At 41.4% G+C, this 17,801-nt stretch overlaps 1 protein-coding gene across 5 annotated transcripts in view; it reads right to left on the bottom strand.

Moving 5' to 3' along the window:
* LOC140133531 (ATP-binding cassette sub-family B member 5-like) overlaps positions 1 to 17,801 on the bottom strand; it is a 41,036-nt gene that overhangs the window by 9,278 nt on the left and 13,957 nt on the right. For 4 of the 5 annotated variants that reach the window (XR_011855919.1, XM_072153819.1, XM_072153817.1 and 1 more), the window contains 14 exons: positions 17,251 to 17,442; positions 16,067 to 16,238; positions 14,714 to 14,838; positions 14,467 to 14,641; positions 13,220 to 13,345; positions 12,934 to 13,137; positions 12,386 to 12,556; positions 10,827 to 10,988; positions 9,797 to 9,946; positions 8,104 to 8,247; positions 6,668 to 6,772; positions 5,448 to 5,525; positions 5,285 to 5,368; positions 4,842 to 5,045 (listed from right to left, as the gene is read on the bottom strand). Coding sequence is in view for 4 of the 5 variants with exons in the window: in XM_072153819.1 (XP_072009920.1) it covers positions 4,842 to 5,045; positions 5,285 to 5,368; positions 5,448 to 5,525; positions 6,668 to 6,772; positions 8,104 to 8,247; positions 9,797 to 9,946; positions 10,827 to 10,988; positions 12,386 to 12,556; positions 12,934 to 13,137; positions 13,220 to 13,345; positions 14,467 to 14,641; positions 14,714 to 14,838; positions 16,067 to 16,238; positions 17,251 to 17,442 (2,092 nt within the window). In the remaining variant the exon portion in view is untranslated. The remainder of the gene's footprint in view (positions 1 to 4,841; positions 5,046 to 5,284; positions 5,369 to 5,447; positions 5,526 to 6,667; positions 6,773 to 8,103; positions 8,248 to 9,796; positions 9,947 to 10,826; positions 10,989 to 12,385; positions 12,557 to 12,933; positions 13,138 to 13,219; positions 13,346 to 14,466; positions 14,642 to 14,713; positions 14,839 to 16,066; positions 16,239 to 17,250; positions 17,443 to 17,801) is intronic. The other variant, XM_072153820.1, reaches the window with a different exon arrangement.

Genomic DNA, 17,801 nt, shown 5'->3' with positions numbered 1-17,801 from the left:
ACACTCCCTAGGTTCATGTCTCAAGTTACTGGGACTCGTGGTAGAGCACTGTTGAGGCCAGAACAGTGCGAAGAGGTGATGTCGTGGATTGCGGACAATGCTTCTAGCCATTTGTCCACCAGTCAGTCTTCCACGCAGTCCACCCATGTCACCGAAATCAGCACTCCTCCAGCTCCTCCACCTCAGTCTCCTTCCCCCCAGTCTGCCCCCTCCCAGGAAAATTTGGCATTTGAACCGGCATACTCTGAGGAACTGTTTTCTGGACCCTTCCCAGAGTCACAAACCACTTGTCCGGTTGCTGCTGAGCTCTTTTCCGATGCCCAGGTTTTACACCGGTCGCAATCTGTGGGTGATGATGACATTGTTGACGTAGTGGAAGAAGTGTGTAAAGAGGTGTCGGACGATGAGGAGACACAGTTGTCAGACAGTGGTGAAGTTGTTGTCAGGGCAGGAAGTCCGAGGGGGGAGCAGACTGAGGGATCGGAGGATGATGAGGTGGCAGACCCAAGCTGGGTTGATAGGCCGAGTGAACACAGTGCTTCTGAGACGGAGGCGAGTCCTCGACGAGAACAGGTTGGAAGAGGCAGTGGTGGGGCCAGACGGAGAGGCAGGGCCAGAGTTGGTGCATCAGCGCCAAATGTTTCACGTAGTGAAGCTCCCGTGGCGAGGGCTAGATTTTCGGAAGTCTGGAGGTTCTTTAAAGAAACACCAGATGACCAACGGACTGTGGTGTGCAACCTGTGCCACACCAGGATCAGCAGGGGTTCCACCACTACTAGCTTAACTACCACCAGTATGCGCAGGCATATGAATGCTAAACACCCCACTCAATGGCACCAAGGCCGTTCACCTCCGGCCGGGCACACCACTGCTCCTTCCCCTGTGTAACCTGCTGCCTCTGCTAGTCAGCCCCCTGCCCAGGACCCCGGCCCAAACACCTCCCGTTCGAAAACCACACCTTCGCCTCCATGATCCATCACAGCATCCACCAATGTCTCCATGCGCAGCGTTCAGCTCTCCATACCCCAGACACTGGAGCGCAAGAGAAAGTACAGTGCAACCCACCCACACGCCCAAACCCTCAACGTCCACATCTCCAAACTGCTTGGCCTGGAGATGCTGCCCTATAGGCTGGTAGAGACCAAGGCCTTTCGCAACCTCATGGCGGCAGCCGCCCCTCAGTATTCGGTCCCCAGCCGCCACTACTTTTCCCGATGTGCCGTCTCAGCCCTGCACCAGCACGTGTCAGACAACATCAGCCCTGACCAATGCCGTTTCTGACAAGATCCACCTGACCACGGACACGTGGACGAGTGCTGCCGGGCAGGGTCACTATATATCGCTGACGGCACATTGGGTTAACTTGGTGGAGGCTGGGACCGAGTATGACCCTGGGACTGGTCATATACTGCCGACGCCGAGGATTGCGGGGCCCACCTCGGTCCAGGTCTCTAAGGCCTACTATGCCTCCTCCTCCGAATAATATCCGTGGGCATGGCGCCATCAGTCGGTAGCTCTAGGCACAGCAGCAGTGCCGTCGCTAAGTGACAGCAGGCGGTGCTCAAACTGCTGAGCCTAGGCGATAAAAGGCACACCGCCCAAGAGCTATTACAGGGCATCATGGCGAAGACTGATCTGTGGCTGGCACCGCTGAACCTGAAGCCAGGCATGGTTGTGTGTGACAACGGCCATAACCTGGTGGCGGCTCTGCAACTCGGAAGACTGACACATGTACCATGCCTGGCCCATGTGTTAAATCTCATAGTTCAGCAGTTCCTCAAGACATACCCCAATCTGTCTGATTTGCTCACGAAGGTGCGCTGCATCTGTGCGCATTTCAGGAATTCCAGCACAGATGCTGCCACTCTCAGGGCAGCGCAGTGCCGCCTCCAACTGCAAGCTCACCGACTGTTGTGCAACGTGCTTACGAGGTGGAATTCAACATTAACCATGTTATCCAGAGTTTACCAACAGCGCAGAGCGATTGTAGACTGCCACATGTCAACTTCCACCAGAACTGGTAGTCAGGTCAGTCAGCTTCCTCAAGTCTACAATGAGGAGTGGACTTGGATGTCTGATATCTGTCAGGTGCTGAGTAACTTTGAGGAGTCAACCCAGATGGTTACTTTTTTCAAAGTAAACGTTTCTGGCCCCCAGGCCAATTTTGAGTGGGGAAGAGCCGAGAGACAGGGGCTTGGACAGGCGAAAGCTCGCCTGGCAGCGGACCGCCAGCTCCATCCCAAGATTAGGCAGCCTCAGAGGCATCCATGCATACTGCCCCTGCTGTTTCCTGTCCATTTCGCCTCCACGATCCTCCACAGCGCCCACCAATGTCTCCATGCGCAACTTTCAACTCTCTATACCCCAGACGCTGGAGCGCGAGAGGATATAGAGCACATCATCCTCTAAGCAAACGAGCTGTGTCAGGCAGAATTTTCAGGTGTTTCACCAGATACATAATGGAACTCGGCGCATCTGTCTCCGCCATGCTGGAGACCTGAAGTTTCAATCATAGCAGCGCAATATGGATGTCCCATACTGTCACTCTTAATCATGGAAGTCATCTTCATGGCTGCCTCCACATGTCATCCCTTTATCAAACGAGCTGTGTCAGACTCATTTTTCGGGTGTTTCACCAAATACGTTATGGAACTTGGTCACTATGTCGCCACCATGCTGTGTTATCGACTAAATATACCGTCAACCTTTTGTTCACATAGGAAATCATTTCAGCGCTTCTTGCTCACCTCCTTTGGTTCCTCTCTTCCACCCATTGGTTTGAAGCCTGAGTCCATTTGGGGTATGTCGCCATGACACTCTCTAGCCTGCCGCTGCTGCCGCTGCCTCTGCATGCAGTCTTCTATAGTGTCAGGGTCAATTATTGGATGTTTTAGATGCTATCTAGCCTCATTCGGTCACTCTGTCATCGCCATGCTGTTGCCCATAATTTTGGCATAATGGTGCGATTAAGCAGCCTCAGAGGCATCCTTGCATGCTGCCCCCGCTGTTTCCTGTCCATTTCCGTGGTGTTTCCATCATTTTCTGAGGTTTCCAGGTGATTGGCCAAGCTTCCCTGTGCAGACCCTTGGTCCCCTTAAAAAATGCTCGAGTCTCCCATTGACTTCAATGGGGTTCGTTATCCGAGACGAGCACTCGAGCATCGGGAAAAGTTTGTCTCGAATAACGAGCACCCAAGCATTTTAGTGCTCGCTCATCTCTAGTGCTCGCTCATCTCTAGTTATAACCAATTACTTTATACTTTGCCCAGAATATACATTTAAAGGGCTGTCCCCTGTATCAAGATCTTGGTCCCAATTATGATTTCAGCAACACTATTGAAGCTTATGGAGCACTGGCATGTCATTCATATAGAATTACAAAGCCATCCATAACCTGCCCCTTCCATATATTTCTGAACGAATCAGCCTATACTATTCCACATGTAATCTCTGTTCCTTACAGGACCTTCAACTTTACTCTATTACCATCCGCTCTTCTCAAAACCGCAGCTAGAACTTCTCCCGTGTATCCCCCATACTGTGGAACTCTCTACCAAAATGTGTCAGACTGTCCCCCACTTTCCCAACCTTCAAATGTAACCTGAAAACCCACCGGTTCAGGATTCCCTACAACACACAATAACTTCTCTGCCCCCTCATCTCACGTCTCTATCCACCCTCCATTTAGATTGTGAGCCCTCAAGGACAGGGTCATCCTTCCCCTTGTCTCCTGATCACTGTAGTTTTGTATTTTGTACTTGCATTGGATCTTTGAATGTAATGTATGTGAATCGCTTATCGCTTGTACAGCACTATGGAATTTATGGTGATCTAAAAATGAACAATAAAAGAGCACTGCATTAAATCTCCCAAATAACATAAATCATGGGGGTGGGGGGTTGTTATTAATTGACTTGCGCCAAACTTCAGGCATATTTGAATCATAAAATGATCTTACAAATTTGGTTCTGTTATATATTTGTATACAGATGATTGGTATACTTAACTTTTTTAAACTTGAAAGTAAAAGTAATGTTTAAATACTCCTTACCTATGCTATATAATATATATTGCTATAACCATATCCAAAAAAATGATCTCATATACCTTGCATCACATTTATTAAATATTTTTAGACTTTTTCGTCAATTTTCTAACTTGCCGGGCCAAAGGGGATTGGTCTCTGAAAATGGGCTTGGTCTCTGGAAAAGAGGTGTGGTCAGGGTAAATTAGTTCAGGCAGCAGCAAATATAACTCTAAAATATAGTGTGCCACTCCTCAAAGGAAGTCTTAAGACGACCTTGACAGATTAACGCTGCACCAGAATTTAACATCTGAGTGATAAATCTGGAGCAGCAAAAGACTAATGTTATCTAGAACCTGAGACACATTCATAAATGGTGTTTTTGGCTTCACCAACTGTAGATCTCCACAACAACACTGTATAAATCAGATTATGAGGGACGGTATTTACAATGTTGAGCTATGAATTTAGCACAGAAAGTTGGCTAAAAGTAAAGTAATAATCAAAGTCTGGAATAGATTAAGACTGCCATGGGCCTTGAGCAGTATGAATATTATGGCCCCTACACATCTAGAATTTACTTCCTACATATGGTACTAGAATTAGCTTCTTGGGGAACCTTCAACGGTTCTGAATTGGCTCTTGTCTACATGTGTATTAAGGGCAGGAACAGATGTACAAGGATTTCATGGGTGAAGGTCCTTCTGAGTATAAAACTTGGTGGGTGGTTTGGATGACCATGGGGCCCCCTGGAAGGCTTTGTCCCCGGATTACTGCCCAAACCACCTATATTATAATCCAATATTGATCATAGTTACCTTTCCAGCTTCTTGAAGATCCTTCTTGTCACGATTAGCAAAGCCAGTGAGAGCCCGGGTTTCTAGTAGACCAGTAACCACAAGAACAGGCGTCATTGCGAGAATCAGCAAAGACAACTCCCAGCCAAAAATGAAAGCAATTACAATGGACAATCCCATACAGGCAAAGTTCTGTGAAAGTAAACCGAGCCTGGAGCCTGTTGCCTAATTGAATAATAAGAAAAAAATCTTACTCTTCTGGAGATAAAGTGGCAATAAATGAATGGTATTATATGCAATAAATTAGATATGTATGTAGCACAGAAGAAAAACTATGATCTTTATAGCCCAAATAGATGAAGATTATGTATTTTTATGCCCTGTCTTTAAAGAACAATCATTGCTTCTAGTTCATTTGTGATGCAAAACAAGCCCAAAGTTGACTAATACTGAGCCGAACGTACAGTTTGGATCTGAGATGCTTCAGTTGCGAGTCTTGTGGTTAAAGCTCCTGTGTTATTCTTCTTGTCATCGAACCAGGATATTTCCTAAATAAATGAAAATAAAATACTAGTGTTGCAAATCCTACAGATCAAGTCTACTCAAGTCTATTATGTTGAAACTTACCTGACGTAACATGGCTTGGAATGCCAGATGCCTTAAACGCATAGTGAGAACTTCTCCAGATCTTCCAAACATGAAACCCTGGTGAGTAGAAGGAAAGGCACTTATAACAGACAGTGATAACAAGAATTGTTAGCTCTTGTGACCAGGGAACTCTTTCCCATTGTTCAAATGATGTTTCTTTATTATTTTGAGATGTCTTGTTTTGTTTGTATATTTACCCAATAATCTGTGGAATGTGATGCCACTATATAAAGATTCATTATTATTCCTCAGTGTGTAAAATTTACCTGGAACACCAATATTTTACATCCATCCAAATTGGAGAAGTATAAAGCACTACAATTTTTCCCATATACTTTCTGTATCAATTTCTCTGCTTGCTGTACTTCTATAAAAAGCCTCATTGGTTACTTCCATCCGCCCATCAGAAAGTCATGTCACACAGATGCATCTCTGTGTGACCACTCTTGTTTCCTCCTCTTAGGCCCCTTTCACAATTGCGTTTCTCACTTGCGCGTTCTGCGCGTGCTTTTGACGTGCAGAACTTGCATTGCACTCTGACCCATTGTAACCAAAGGGTTTTTTCAGACTTGCATTTTTTTTTACGCACTCACGCACGTTTTATTAATGTGCGTTTAAATCTCAGCATGCTCTATTTGTGCAAGTCACACATGTGAAAAACGCACCATACAAGTCTTTGGAGTTGCATCAAAAATGCAGCGCACTCTGAGACGCATGCAAATCCAATGCAGATCAAATGCGTTTTTCCCCTGATCAATTACCATAGAAAAGATGGCCCATGGCAACCAATCAAAGCTCCCCTTTAAAATATTCATGATCACTGGTAAAATGAAAGCTGAGCTGTGATTGGTTTCCATTAGCAATTAGAAATATTCTGACTTTCAGACAGCTTGATAAATCTGCCCCATTATCTGCGCGTGAGAAACGCATTGAAAGTGCATTGAAAACACAAAAAAACTGAGACACTGAACAAACTCTGAGTGAAAACTGATTGAACTCTGAAGAAAGTTTTTCAGTTTTTCACTGACCAAACCCTAATCGCACTTTGATCAGATTCTGACACGATCTGCAATGCAAGTGTGAATGATCCTAACCCAACTTACTTTACACAAAACTCAGAGTTTTAAAGACAAGACAGTAAAAATGGGGTCATATTAAAATATTAGGGTTGTTGTCAAAATGTAACTATAAGAACTTACCTGTAAGAAGTAGGTAACAAAAGACACCATGCCAATCACTACAAACATTATACAATATAAATCAGATTCACTTTTTATTTTATCCGGGTCATCATCTCCAAAGATCTGTTAAAAGAAGACAAAGTATTTTAGGTAAATAGAAAAACAAGGAAAAAGATGACTTGAGCGTTGATAACACAATATAAGCTGACACCCTCCTGAATACAACTAGACTGGTTGTCCTATAGTTGAGAAGTAAGAGTTCTCCTTACAGAGACTTTGCCAATTAAGGCCGCCTTGTAGGTGTGTGGAGCCATCCATACTCCACTAGGGAATTCTGGGGAAATATGCAAATAAGTTTTCCAGGATGGGATAAGGAAAACCATGCCTCTATTGGTTGTTTAGCTGTCCAATAGTGATACAACAATTTTGTCATAACTTGATGTTGGCGCTGAATATTACATTTTAAAATACGGCTTTTAAGACATTATGTGCCCAATATTTAATGATTCCCTAAGTCATTTTAGATCAAAAGTAGGATATAACATTTGCCCCAGGAGGGGGGTGTAAAGACTGACTCTCCTGTATGTACTTTGTGTGATAGGAAGTCTTTCCTTTTCATGTGTCTTATGTAATAGTGTGTACAGATCTGAATCAAAATGATCTGATGGGCCTAACAGATGTGCTCAACCTTTCATTTGGTCTGATTATAAATGGATTCTTTACCCTTGTACTTGGTTAAGAACTCCAACTAGAAAAATCCTAGATCTGTTTGCCGCTTACAGGTTGTGGTTGTTCCCATTAGTTTAGGTTCTATAGCATATTGGACAGATAGCTTAAAGTGTAACAAAGCGTTCACCAAAATTGCATAAATGAATGGTGCAGATGATAATAGTAAACTTTGCAATATACTTTATGTGTCTCTCTTTTTCTCTGCCTTTCTTCCTTATTTAAGCAATTTGCATTAATCAGCTTTTTCTGTCCTGTATCCACTGACAGCTGAGAGATAAAGGAGTCTGACAAAGTGTATAAATGATTTAACTCTTTATAGACAGTCCCCGGACAGCCTTGTCTGCTTAGAGAACTGACTCGAATCTAGGTGTGGAAAAAGTTAATCATTAGCCTCCTTATCTGTCTGAAGTGGTTGGACCTCTGAAGGCTTACAGATACACTGCTGTTTGCAGCTGGAGCAAAACCAGAAATATGGCACAGTGAATCTGTTTTACATAATACAGTATATTACAAATTCTACTTTTATCACCTGCTCTATTTCCAAAATTAAAATAAAATGTGATTTAAATGTTTAGCTATGGTTTAATCTAAACCTCTTAGGACACTTTTGTATTAGAGAAGATACTTTCTGACATTTGGCATAGACAGTGAGTGTGGGTGACAAAATATGGGTGTGGTGCACCCAATTGCAGCATCATTGTTTCAGCATGTTCTAATATACTTACAGCTATAATTTTTGCAAAAATTATACAAAATGCCGGGTGACTTCCTCCATTAATTAGTGATGCGAGAGTCCCAACCATAATATATGGCCATTCAGATTTGTTAAGTTGCATTAGTTTTAAGAAGGAAACATTAGGAAGACTGTTCTGGAAAACAAAAAAATAATGGGGCATATTAATATACAGCGGTCTGTCACAAGAAATAGCAATGGCAACCGATATAATAAATGAAGACAAGCCATTGTTAATACAATTTGGTTTTGTTAGGACCGGTGTATGAGGAGATGTGTTGCTAACAACAAAATTATTAATTTTGAGTGAAAATTAACCATTGTCATGTGTAAGGACCATCATTAGCTAAAATTCTTAGCTAAAAAGAACCAGGTGAAATTGGAGGTGAAGTAGTCTTGAGCCCCCAGACGAAGGCTCAGTGTGATCCGAAACGTACGTCGGGGACGCGGCCCTCTCTGGACAGCGGAACTCTAAACACCCACACTGCCTGGTAAGAGCAAACCCGATTTTGTATGCTAATCACCACAGGGTATATTACAAATACCATCTATCAGTAGCCACTTCATATGTACTTGGCTTATCTCCTACCCAGGTTTTCTTCCATTCCAATACATACTACTCCATTCTGTCCAGATTGGATCGCTCCGTACTTTTCTGTATTCCACCACTCTATGTTTTTTATTGTAATTTTAAATGTATAATGTCACTAATAAAGATTCCTTGTTTTACATGCATCCTCTTAGTTGGTCCTTTTTCTCCCTTTTTTGAGGGGTAAAAGTTTTTTTGATATTGGTTATTTAGGACCAGTGTGTTATTAGTCAGGGGTGACCGTACAGAGTGTCTACATGTGGCCCCGGTATACACATTTCGGGGATGATCTTTTTCTCCCCAAAACCTCACTACCTGTATCCAATTTTTTATCTAGATAGGACACTATGTCCAATCTTCTCAGCTCCTCCTGCTCCATAACATGCTGTCTGCAGGTAGGGCTCTATGTACAACCTGCTCTATAATAGCAGGTCGAAAATAGCATGATTGCAGTCATTAATCGGATCTGTTGATGAATCCTTCATTAGTTTTTGGGCAGTTTAACTCAGCTGCATATTTTTGTCTAACATTGTGGCCACCAGCAAGTAGCTAAACTGGTCACACCACTTTAAAGATGACTGAATAAATAAATAATTTTTTTGCTTTCAGTGCTTACATTCACGGTGCATGTGTCAACAAATGTAGTATGTGCTAATAAACTTGCATGTTATCTGCTGACTCACAAACTTGCCATTGATAAACCTATAGATGGGATATGCGTTAAAGAAACAAATTGGAGGTTATATATCATATGATAGCCCTGCACGGCTTCTTGATGTATCTTGCGGGGGCCTGTGCAGTATGTTCCCATATTCCTGGGTGGTTGAGCAGGCCCCCAGTCTTCTGTCCCAGTGATGGTACAGGGGTCAGGTAGGCATGCCCGGCCATCAGGATCTTCTGTAACCCTCTAAACAAACACTGAGGGACTGTGGTGAGGGACACCGTGAGCGCTGGATGAGGTAAATACAAGTTTATTTTTTTATGCAACAGATCATTGGGAAACAGAAGAGGTATGCCTGGAAAGCTCATAAAGGGCCACACACAATTCTGATTTTACTTGTATTTGGGAGATTGCAGACTCCTTTTATGGAATTACCTCTTCCTCAATCTCAGCTTCATTGACTTCCTTGCCCTCTTTTACACCGTTTCTTAGGGGAGAGTTGGGACACTTTACTGATGGTGCTTTACTGGGTGTCCCATTGACCAACTCTTTTCCCTTGTTGTTGTCTTCTGTTCCTTGTATAGCCTGTAATACATTAGCATTCAGCATCAAGCCCATGACAAACCTTATGTACCACAGCATGAACATTTCTATTACAAAGCAACTTTGTCTCATCCGACCAGAGAATCTTAATTCTCATAGTCCCGGAGTCCTTCATGTGTTTTTTTGGAAACTGTATGCAGCAGAATCGCCCGAAGGTGAGTATGGAAGTTTTTTTTTTTTTAATGTGCTTGGCAAATGGGGCTGGCTGTATACTGAACGGGGAGGGCTGTATACTGCACAGGGCTTGCTGGCTACTGAAGGGGGCTGGCCGGCTGTATAATTAAGGGGGCTGACCGGCTGTATACTTATGGGGGCTGGCTGTATACTTAAAGGGGCTGGCTGTATACTTAAGGGGGCTGACCGGCTGTATACTAAGGGGGCTGGCTGTATACTTAAGGGGGATGGCTGTATACTTAAGGGGGCTGGCTGTCTGTATACTAAGGAGGCTGGCTGTATACTAAGGGGGCTAGCTGGCTATAAAATACATGGGCTGGCTGACTATATACTACTGGGGGCTGGCTGGCTATATACTACTGGGGGCTGGCTATGTACAACTGGGGACTGGCTATATACTACTGGGGGCTTGCTGGCTATATACTGGGAGGCTGAGACCAATGCATTTTCCACCCTCGGCTTATACTCGAGTCAATAGGTTTTCCCAGTTTTTTGGTGGTAAAATTAGGGGCCTCGGCTTATCCTCGGGTTGGCTTATACTCGAGTATATACGGTAAGTCTATATTCTCTGTTGCTGCTAATCTGTCATTATATACTGTTCGGTTCTATCATCTGCCTGAGACTACTTCTATTCTGTTAATGGATTTTTGTTGCATATTTTGAAGGACTAGCAAAATAGATGGAGTACCTGTGCTGTTGCAAGTGCATAGTATGTTCCATTTTTCTCCATCAATTCCGAATGAGAGCCTTCCTCAGCCACAATACCATTTTGTAGCACCACAATTAGATCTGCCGTCCAAACTGTGCTAAGACGATGAGCGATGACAATTGTTGTCCGTCCCTTACTGGCCTGAAAAAAAATTTAATAATTGTGAATTTACAGTAGGCACATGGATAAGAAAAACTACTGAATTTCACAAGCCTGTAATGTTTAGATGTTAATGGCTCATTATTTAAAACATCACTTATACTGGACGTATGTGTGAACATTCGCTATGCAGGTCGTCCTGAAAAATGTTGGTATTCTATACAATGGTAACATTTGTAATAAAAAGTCACATTAAATCCTACAAAATCAGTTGAAGCAAAAAGAACTCCATTGGTATCACAATTAAAAGCAACAGAAAACAGCAAAAAGGTTATTTAGCCAATGTCAATTAATGTAATTTCTATTATATTGGGATATAGAACAACTTTGCATATTATCTTTTTTACCTATATCCAGCAGTTTCTTTGCTATACCCTTCAGATTATATCAGTGATGAAGTAGCTCCTTTCGCTGACAAGAACTGGTGTCCATAGTAAAAACAACTCTATGGACTGCTGTTCGCTGCTCACATAGGAGGAGGTCATGTGACAGAACTCTCTTGGTGTATGTAGCAGAGCTGGAAGTGTTCAGCAATACAGAAGTCTCCTACACAGAATAGTGAGGTACAAGATCTCCCCTTCCTCCATCTCAGTCTGATTCTAGAGAATCTTTCTGTCTCTCTCTCTCTTCACACCTCTCCCCAACCTTTCTACTCAAAGTTCTGTACAGAAAAGCAATTACCCTTAGTGTTCACCTAGCATATACTATACACTGCATGTAGTTGTTTTATTTATAATTTCTTCCACTTATTACATGTCCCATGCTCCTCCATGTGATGGAAGCTGCCAGACTAGTCACCATATACATCCTGCATGTACACTGTGCAGTGTTCAGTGGATTTACTTGTGGTAATCTAAATTAATTTAATGCTAAAGTACTATGAAAGAGAGAACACAGGGCATTGTGGGATCAGGGGGCAAAGTAAATTGGACTCAATTTCAGGGCTGGTACAGAAAAATATTAGTCTTCGCCCACTTCACCTCTGGTGAGAAAGATTTTTGTCAAACACTTTCAGAACAGAAAGAAAAAGGCGAGTAGCACAATATGGGCATCATTCTGTTTGTTTGTAAAGGGGGAATCATATATGAGAATTTGGTAAATTCATTTTAATTCATTTTCACTGTAAATAAATAATCAGGCAACTAAATATAAATAATAAATATAATTAGAAATAAAAAACAGAAGTCATTCAACATAAAAAATAGGCATCGCCTCAACTCTTTCATATGTTGAACTTAGTTGCACTTATAGTGCTAATGAGACAACATAAAAGAAAATAATAATTAACAAAAAAGCTAAAATTTATTTAGAGTTTTTTTTTTAAAGTGTTAATTTATGATCTAGATGTATTTGATTTATTAACAGTGCCTCATACTTACCTTATCCAGAGCTGCTTGAACAATTGATTCACTTTCTGTGTCCAGGGCAGAGGTAGCCTCATCTAGTAGAAGGATCTTTGGATTTCTTACTAATGCTCTGGCAATTGCTATTCTTTGCTTTTGTCCACCACTTAACTGTGCCCCTCGTTCTCCTACAAGTGTTTCAAATTTCTGGAAGAAAAAAACATAAAAATACAAAAATAAAATCCAAAACAAAATCATAATGTAGAAGCTTCTTCTCATGCTACTTTTTATCTTCTGCAGAAAAATATTTCTGACAGCAGCAAAATCTGTATTTAACTTAATGGTTAGAAACACCAATTTAAATAGTCCACCTGACAAGAATGAGTGTTAAACCAATTATGAAAACAGCGATTTGAAGAACAGTCCACTCCAAGCTGACAGGCTGCTTCTCTGATGGATTTCTCTGTACGTGGTAGTAAGTCAGCATGAGCCAGAGCCACTCTAAAAGATAGATCAAGCTAAACGTTGCCTAATGTGTTAAAGCCTTACTTTTACCATCCTAAAAGCTGCCATTGATTGCTTACCTCGGGTAGAGCCATGATGAAGTCGTAGGCATTGGCTTCTTTAGCTGCCAATACAATTTCGTCATCAGTCACATTTTCTCTTCCATACTTGATATTGTTCTTAATGGATGTTGCAAACAGGACAGGTTCTTGGCTGACCACCCCGATCATCTCTCGGTAGTGTCTAATATTCAGAGACCTTATATCATGACCGTCAACCATTATCTATAACAAAACAATGTTTTAATAAGAGAAAATAATTCCTGAAAACATTTTTATGGGGAAGTAAAACTAAAAAATGAATTACCAATCCCTCTTGTGGATCATACATTCTCTGTAGTAGCTGAACTGTGGTGCTTTTGCCACATCCACTCTGTCCTACCAAAGCCACAGTCTGTCCAGATTTCACCTTTAAATGTAGTCCATTTAATACCTTAAAAATAAATAATGATAAGATCGGATTATGATTACAACATAAAAGAGGGTTAAAGGGGTTTTCCCACATTCTCTAATTCACTGTTATTAACAAAAATGCAGCATATCACAGATATAAGTCCAACCTGTCTCTATCAGTCCTGCTGTACACAATTTCAGTTGCCCCTAGACACAACCCTGTAACTTCTGTGAGAGATCGTGCTGATGAGATTTCAGTGTCTTTCTGCTCGGAGCCTTTAGCCACGCCCCCTGCACGGAGCTCAGAGACACGGCCTGATCACATCCTTCCAGGTCATCGTGAGCAGAGAGAGAGGCTGCACACTACAAGCTACAAGGAGATAAGTGATCCGAGGGAAGGGAAGGGGGGCAGGCACATAGCTGTGAGATGTAACAGAGCTCACAGTGTAACAGTGTAAAAGTCAGCAGCCTCTGTCTGTCAGCCTCTGTGATACTCATGCATCTATGAACTGTCTCATCCCTTTCTATGTGCCAGTATGTTATTACAATGTCAGAAGCCAGGTGAAAGAGCATATACACCTAAACCCTGATAAAGTAATCACATTGTCACCCCACAGAACTAGATGGAGAATAAAGTGTCTGCTTAGAGAGTCCCCGCTCACACCCTGGGATTTTGCACGGATCACTGAGTGATAGGAGCTAAAACAGCAAAACAACTGAGTAAAATTGTTTCCATACATCTGCTAACTTATCAGAAGTATATTTGCATGGACTGCCATCAATAGTAAATATGTGTTGTACTGTGATGGTGTATTGACTATAAATGATCCTTAAGTGAAAGCTCGTTCTCAAGCAGGTGAATTACTCGTCCGAGCAACGAGCCGTTTCAAGTACGCTAATGCTTGAACGAGCATCAAGCTCGGACGAGTATGCTCGCTCATCTCTAGTTGTCATCTTTCAGCAAATAATTGATATAGTTTGTGTAAGGAAAAGTTATACAATTTTCAATATACTTTCTGTATCAATTTCTCATGGTTTTCTAGATTTCTGCTTGCTGTCATTCTATGGAAAGCTTTTATGTTTCCTTCCATATGACAATATAAAATGCACATATACATGAACCTTAGAAGTCTGTTTGTATATTCCCTTAAAAACACTTACCACAAGGGCATCTCCAACTGTATATCCCTGATCTCCCAAAATAAGAATTGTTCCATACCAAAATCCTAGCCCATATGAGGCATAAACAATTAGATACACAAAGCCAAGGGCAAGCTGGGATGCAATAGCTTTCTTGATACCAAGTTTTTTGGCTTCTCCCAAATTATTCGTATATCTAAAAATGAAAACAATGAAATTTGAAGTTTGAACTAAGTTTGAGTGTTTTATGTAGAACTAAAGGAAACACCTTTTTATTTCTTTCTCTTGTCCTCCAAATGCCACCACAGTTCTTATTGAGGAGAGGACCTCTTCAGCCACTGCTCCTGCTTTGGCATAAGCTGAAAGTTCTTTGCTTGTCAGAGACACCATCATCTGGTTGAAGAATTAAAAAAAATTCTATTAAAAATGTGTACCTTCAGGGGCCATTTTTTGTATTGAATCTTTAATACAAACTTGTTTGCAATACCATAACTTAAAACAAGCCTCTAAAGGTGTACATAGCCTTTAAGATGCTGTCAAACTAATGGATATAGGAAGGCAGATTTACCAACTCCATTGGTTACATTAAGACCATGTAGTCTTAAAATGTGCCAACACAGAGGCTTCTACAGGATTACAAATCTGGAGTATGCGCATAAAGCTGGTCCAGAACATTCTTATGCATTGTTATATAGGACAGAGTTAAGGTTTGTACTTAAAAATGTTTTTCCTCCCTTTCTGCTTTTAGCAGTGTGTATAAATCAGATTCCCTTCCTGCGCTTACAGAAGCTGCAAAAGTTTCTAATACCTTCACAGTCATTAGACAGTCTTATCACCTTACAGAACATTTTTAGTGCAAGTGAAATATTATCCAGGCATGAGAACAGTTAGTTTTTAGCTTCCCGACCATCACAATTTGGTGTTTATGGATTTGAGATGACTTTCACAAACACTGCTCACTATTGGAGAAGAAAGGAGCAAATTATGCCTTTTGTTCCCTTATGAAATATATGAACCAGGGGTGCACAAACCATGAGGTGAGTTGAGTTTCTGCAGCACCACCTGTGGCAAGATGGGGGGCAGCATCAGGGGCACGGTCACCTGCTACAAAGCAGGACCTGCCACAACTAGGCTCTCTTCATGGTTGTGAGACACTGCACCCACTTATTAAAAATAAGCTGATATATAAATACTGGATGGGGCAGAGGAGGCGCCGTTAGATAGCTCGCCCCAGGCAGCAGAGATTTAGTCCCCCCCCCCCTTTGACTAAGTTAATTATTTTCATCTGCGCTATTCAGTTCTGAATTAAGTTTTTTTGTTCTATAGGTTTAGTTACCTTTTCAAGGTATTATCTTTTGGAGACTTTTATGGCATATTCACAAGGCATGAAATAAATGCCTGATAGGATGGAGGTCCTTTATTCCCACCATCACCTGATAATATAACTTCATGAAGGCACTACTAGGGGGAGTATGAGTGGGAAGATGACAGCACACTACTTTTGCTCTCTGTTACAGTAACACCTTGTGCAGCTTTCCATTGGCAAGTAGTTTTTAGTGTTATAGATAACAATTACAACCTACTGTATTAGGAAACACTTCAGTGAAACTGTAGTAGTTACCTTAGAACAAAATGCTGATGATATTGACATTAGTGGACTTGTGGACATGTAAACTAAGGCAAGCTGCCACCCTTTTGCCAATCCTATTACCAATCCAGCTATACAAGTTGCAGAATTTTGCAAAAAATGGCCAACTTTGTCTCCAATCCCTTCATTAATTTTATTGATGTCTCTGGAAATAAAAAGTAAAGATATTACATTATTATAATATCTATATAACATCAATAATTGTATGCAATGCACTTGGAAAGTCTTTGACTTCACATTGTATGATGTTCAGGACTTGTGATAAAATTAGAAACATTCAGGTCCTTCCCCCATCATTCTGCAGTACCACATAATGACAAAGTGAAAACAGGATGTCACTTATTTATGTCTCCAGAGATGTTTTATTTGTTTCAAGCCACAGCGCTGGTCAGGTCCCTCAAGGACTTTCAAAGCATTGTCCTTAAGTTACTCTTGTCCTTAAGTTACATCCTTTCAGACAATACTCAGAACATAGGATACGTCACTCAAGATCCAGGTCAGGAAGTCTGACAGCAGATTTTCCAATACTGAAATTCAGGTGTATGCAGGGGGCAGGCTTAATTAGGTCATCAAATAAATTGTGGTTGCTGTATATACTATAATTTATTCATGTGACTATATAGAAGATGTTTTTTTTATGTGGGAATAGTATGTTCAGTTATGTTTTGAGGATAATATATATTAGGAATATGCTCAATTAATACCACTGTGACTGTGGTATTTTTAGAGGCACAGTGTGGAGAAATCGTAAAAAATCCTCTTCCTGATAGAGTAGATAATCACCTGTAAGGTACTAGATACTAGAAGTGACTAATGTCTGTGTCTTATGGCTGACTACTAGTGTGTATGGTAGCATCATTGGGCACGGGGGAGGCTAATTTTCAAGTTTCACCTCAGGCAGCAAAAAGGCTAGAATCTGCCCTGCTCCTGTTGAAATAAGACCCGAGATTCTCACAGTATGATAGTCTAGATGCTTTTTTTGTAAACTCTATAAAGGCTTTCAGGTGGCCTATATGCTATAGTCATGGCTGACCTTCTAGAAGGTCATATGTACACAAGGTCTTTAGAGCTCAGCCAGAATGACAGTTCTTGGTCACTTTTCTTACAAAGAGTCTTTTACCCAATTACTTAAAAGCATAAAAAGAAGAATCACTTACTCTGTGAGGCGACTGTTAAGTTCTCCAGATTTGGTGACATCAAACCAACCCATGTCTTTGGTTAATATTGAATGGAAGAAGGTTTTGCGTATCCTTCTTGTTTGTCTTGCAGCAGCTAAAACCCAAAATGAAACTTGTACATATCCACAAACTAAGACAGCAGCTCCAATAGCAGCATAGTATAAGGAAAACCTATGGCAAAAAAGTAATTTTAGATAAATATTACTCTGTCGCTACTTTACACAACATAAAATTAGGGAGGCCACAAAAAGGTGAAAAACAAATTTCCTTTGAACAATCTGCAAGACAAGAAAAACTAGGGATACATAAGTGACTGTAGATTAGTTTAATAACAGTAAACCTTTAAAACAGTTGTGTTCAGTTGCATTACAGGGACAAGGACTGTATATAGTAGGAACTGTATGTTTTTATTGTGACAGCCAATTCTAATTCTCGGTGGTGATCTCAGTGGTGGTACTGGCCCCTCTAATGTATGTAATATGCACCAATTCTTACCTCGTCTAATTGTTTGACCTCATTGGAAATAATTT

The sequence above is a fragment of the Engystomops pustulosus genome, chromosome 5 (assembly GCF_040894005.1).
Source record: "Engystomops pustulosus chromosome 5, aEngPut4.maternal, whole genome shotgun sequence".
NCBI lineage: Eukaryota > Metazoa > Chordata > Amphibia > Anura > Leptodactylidae > Engystomops > Engystomops pustulosus.
Note: the sequence above shows the minus strand (reverse complement) of the source record. Positions and strands in the feature narration are given on the sequence as shown.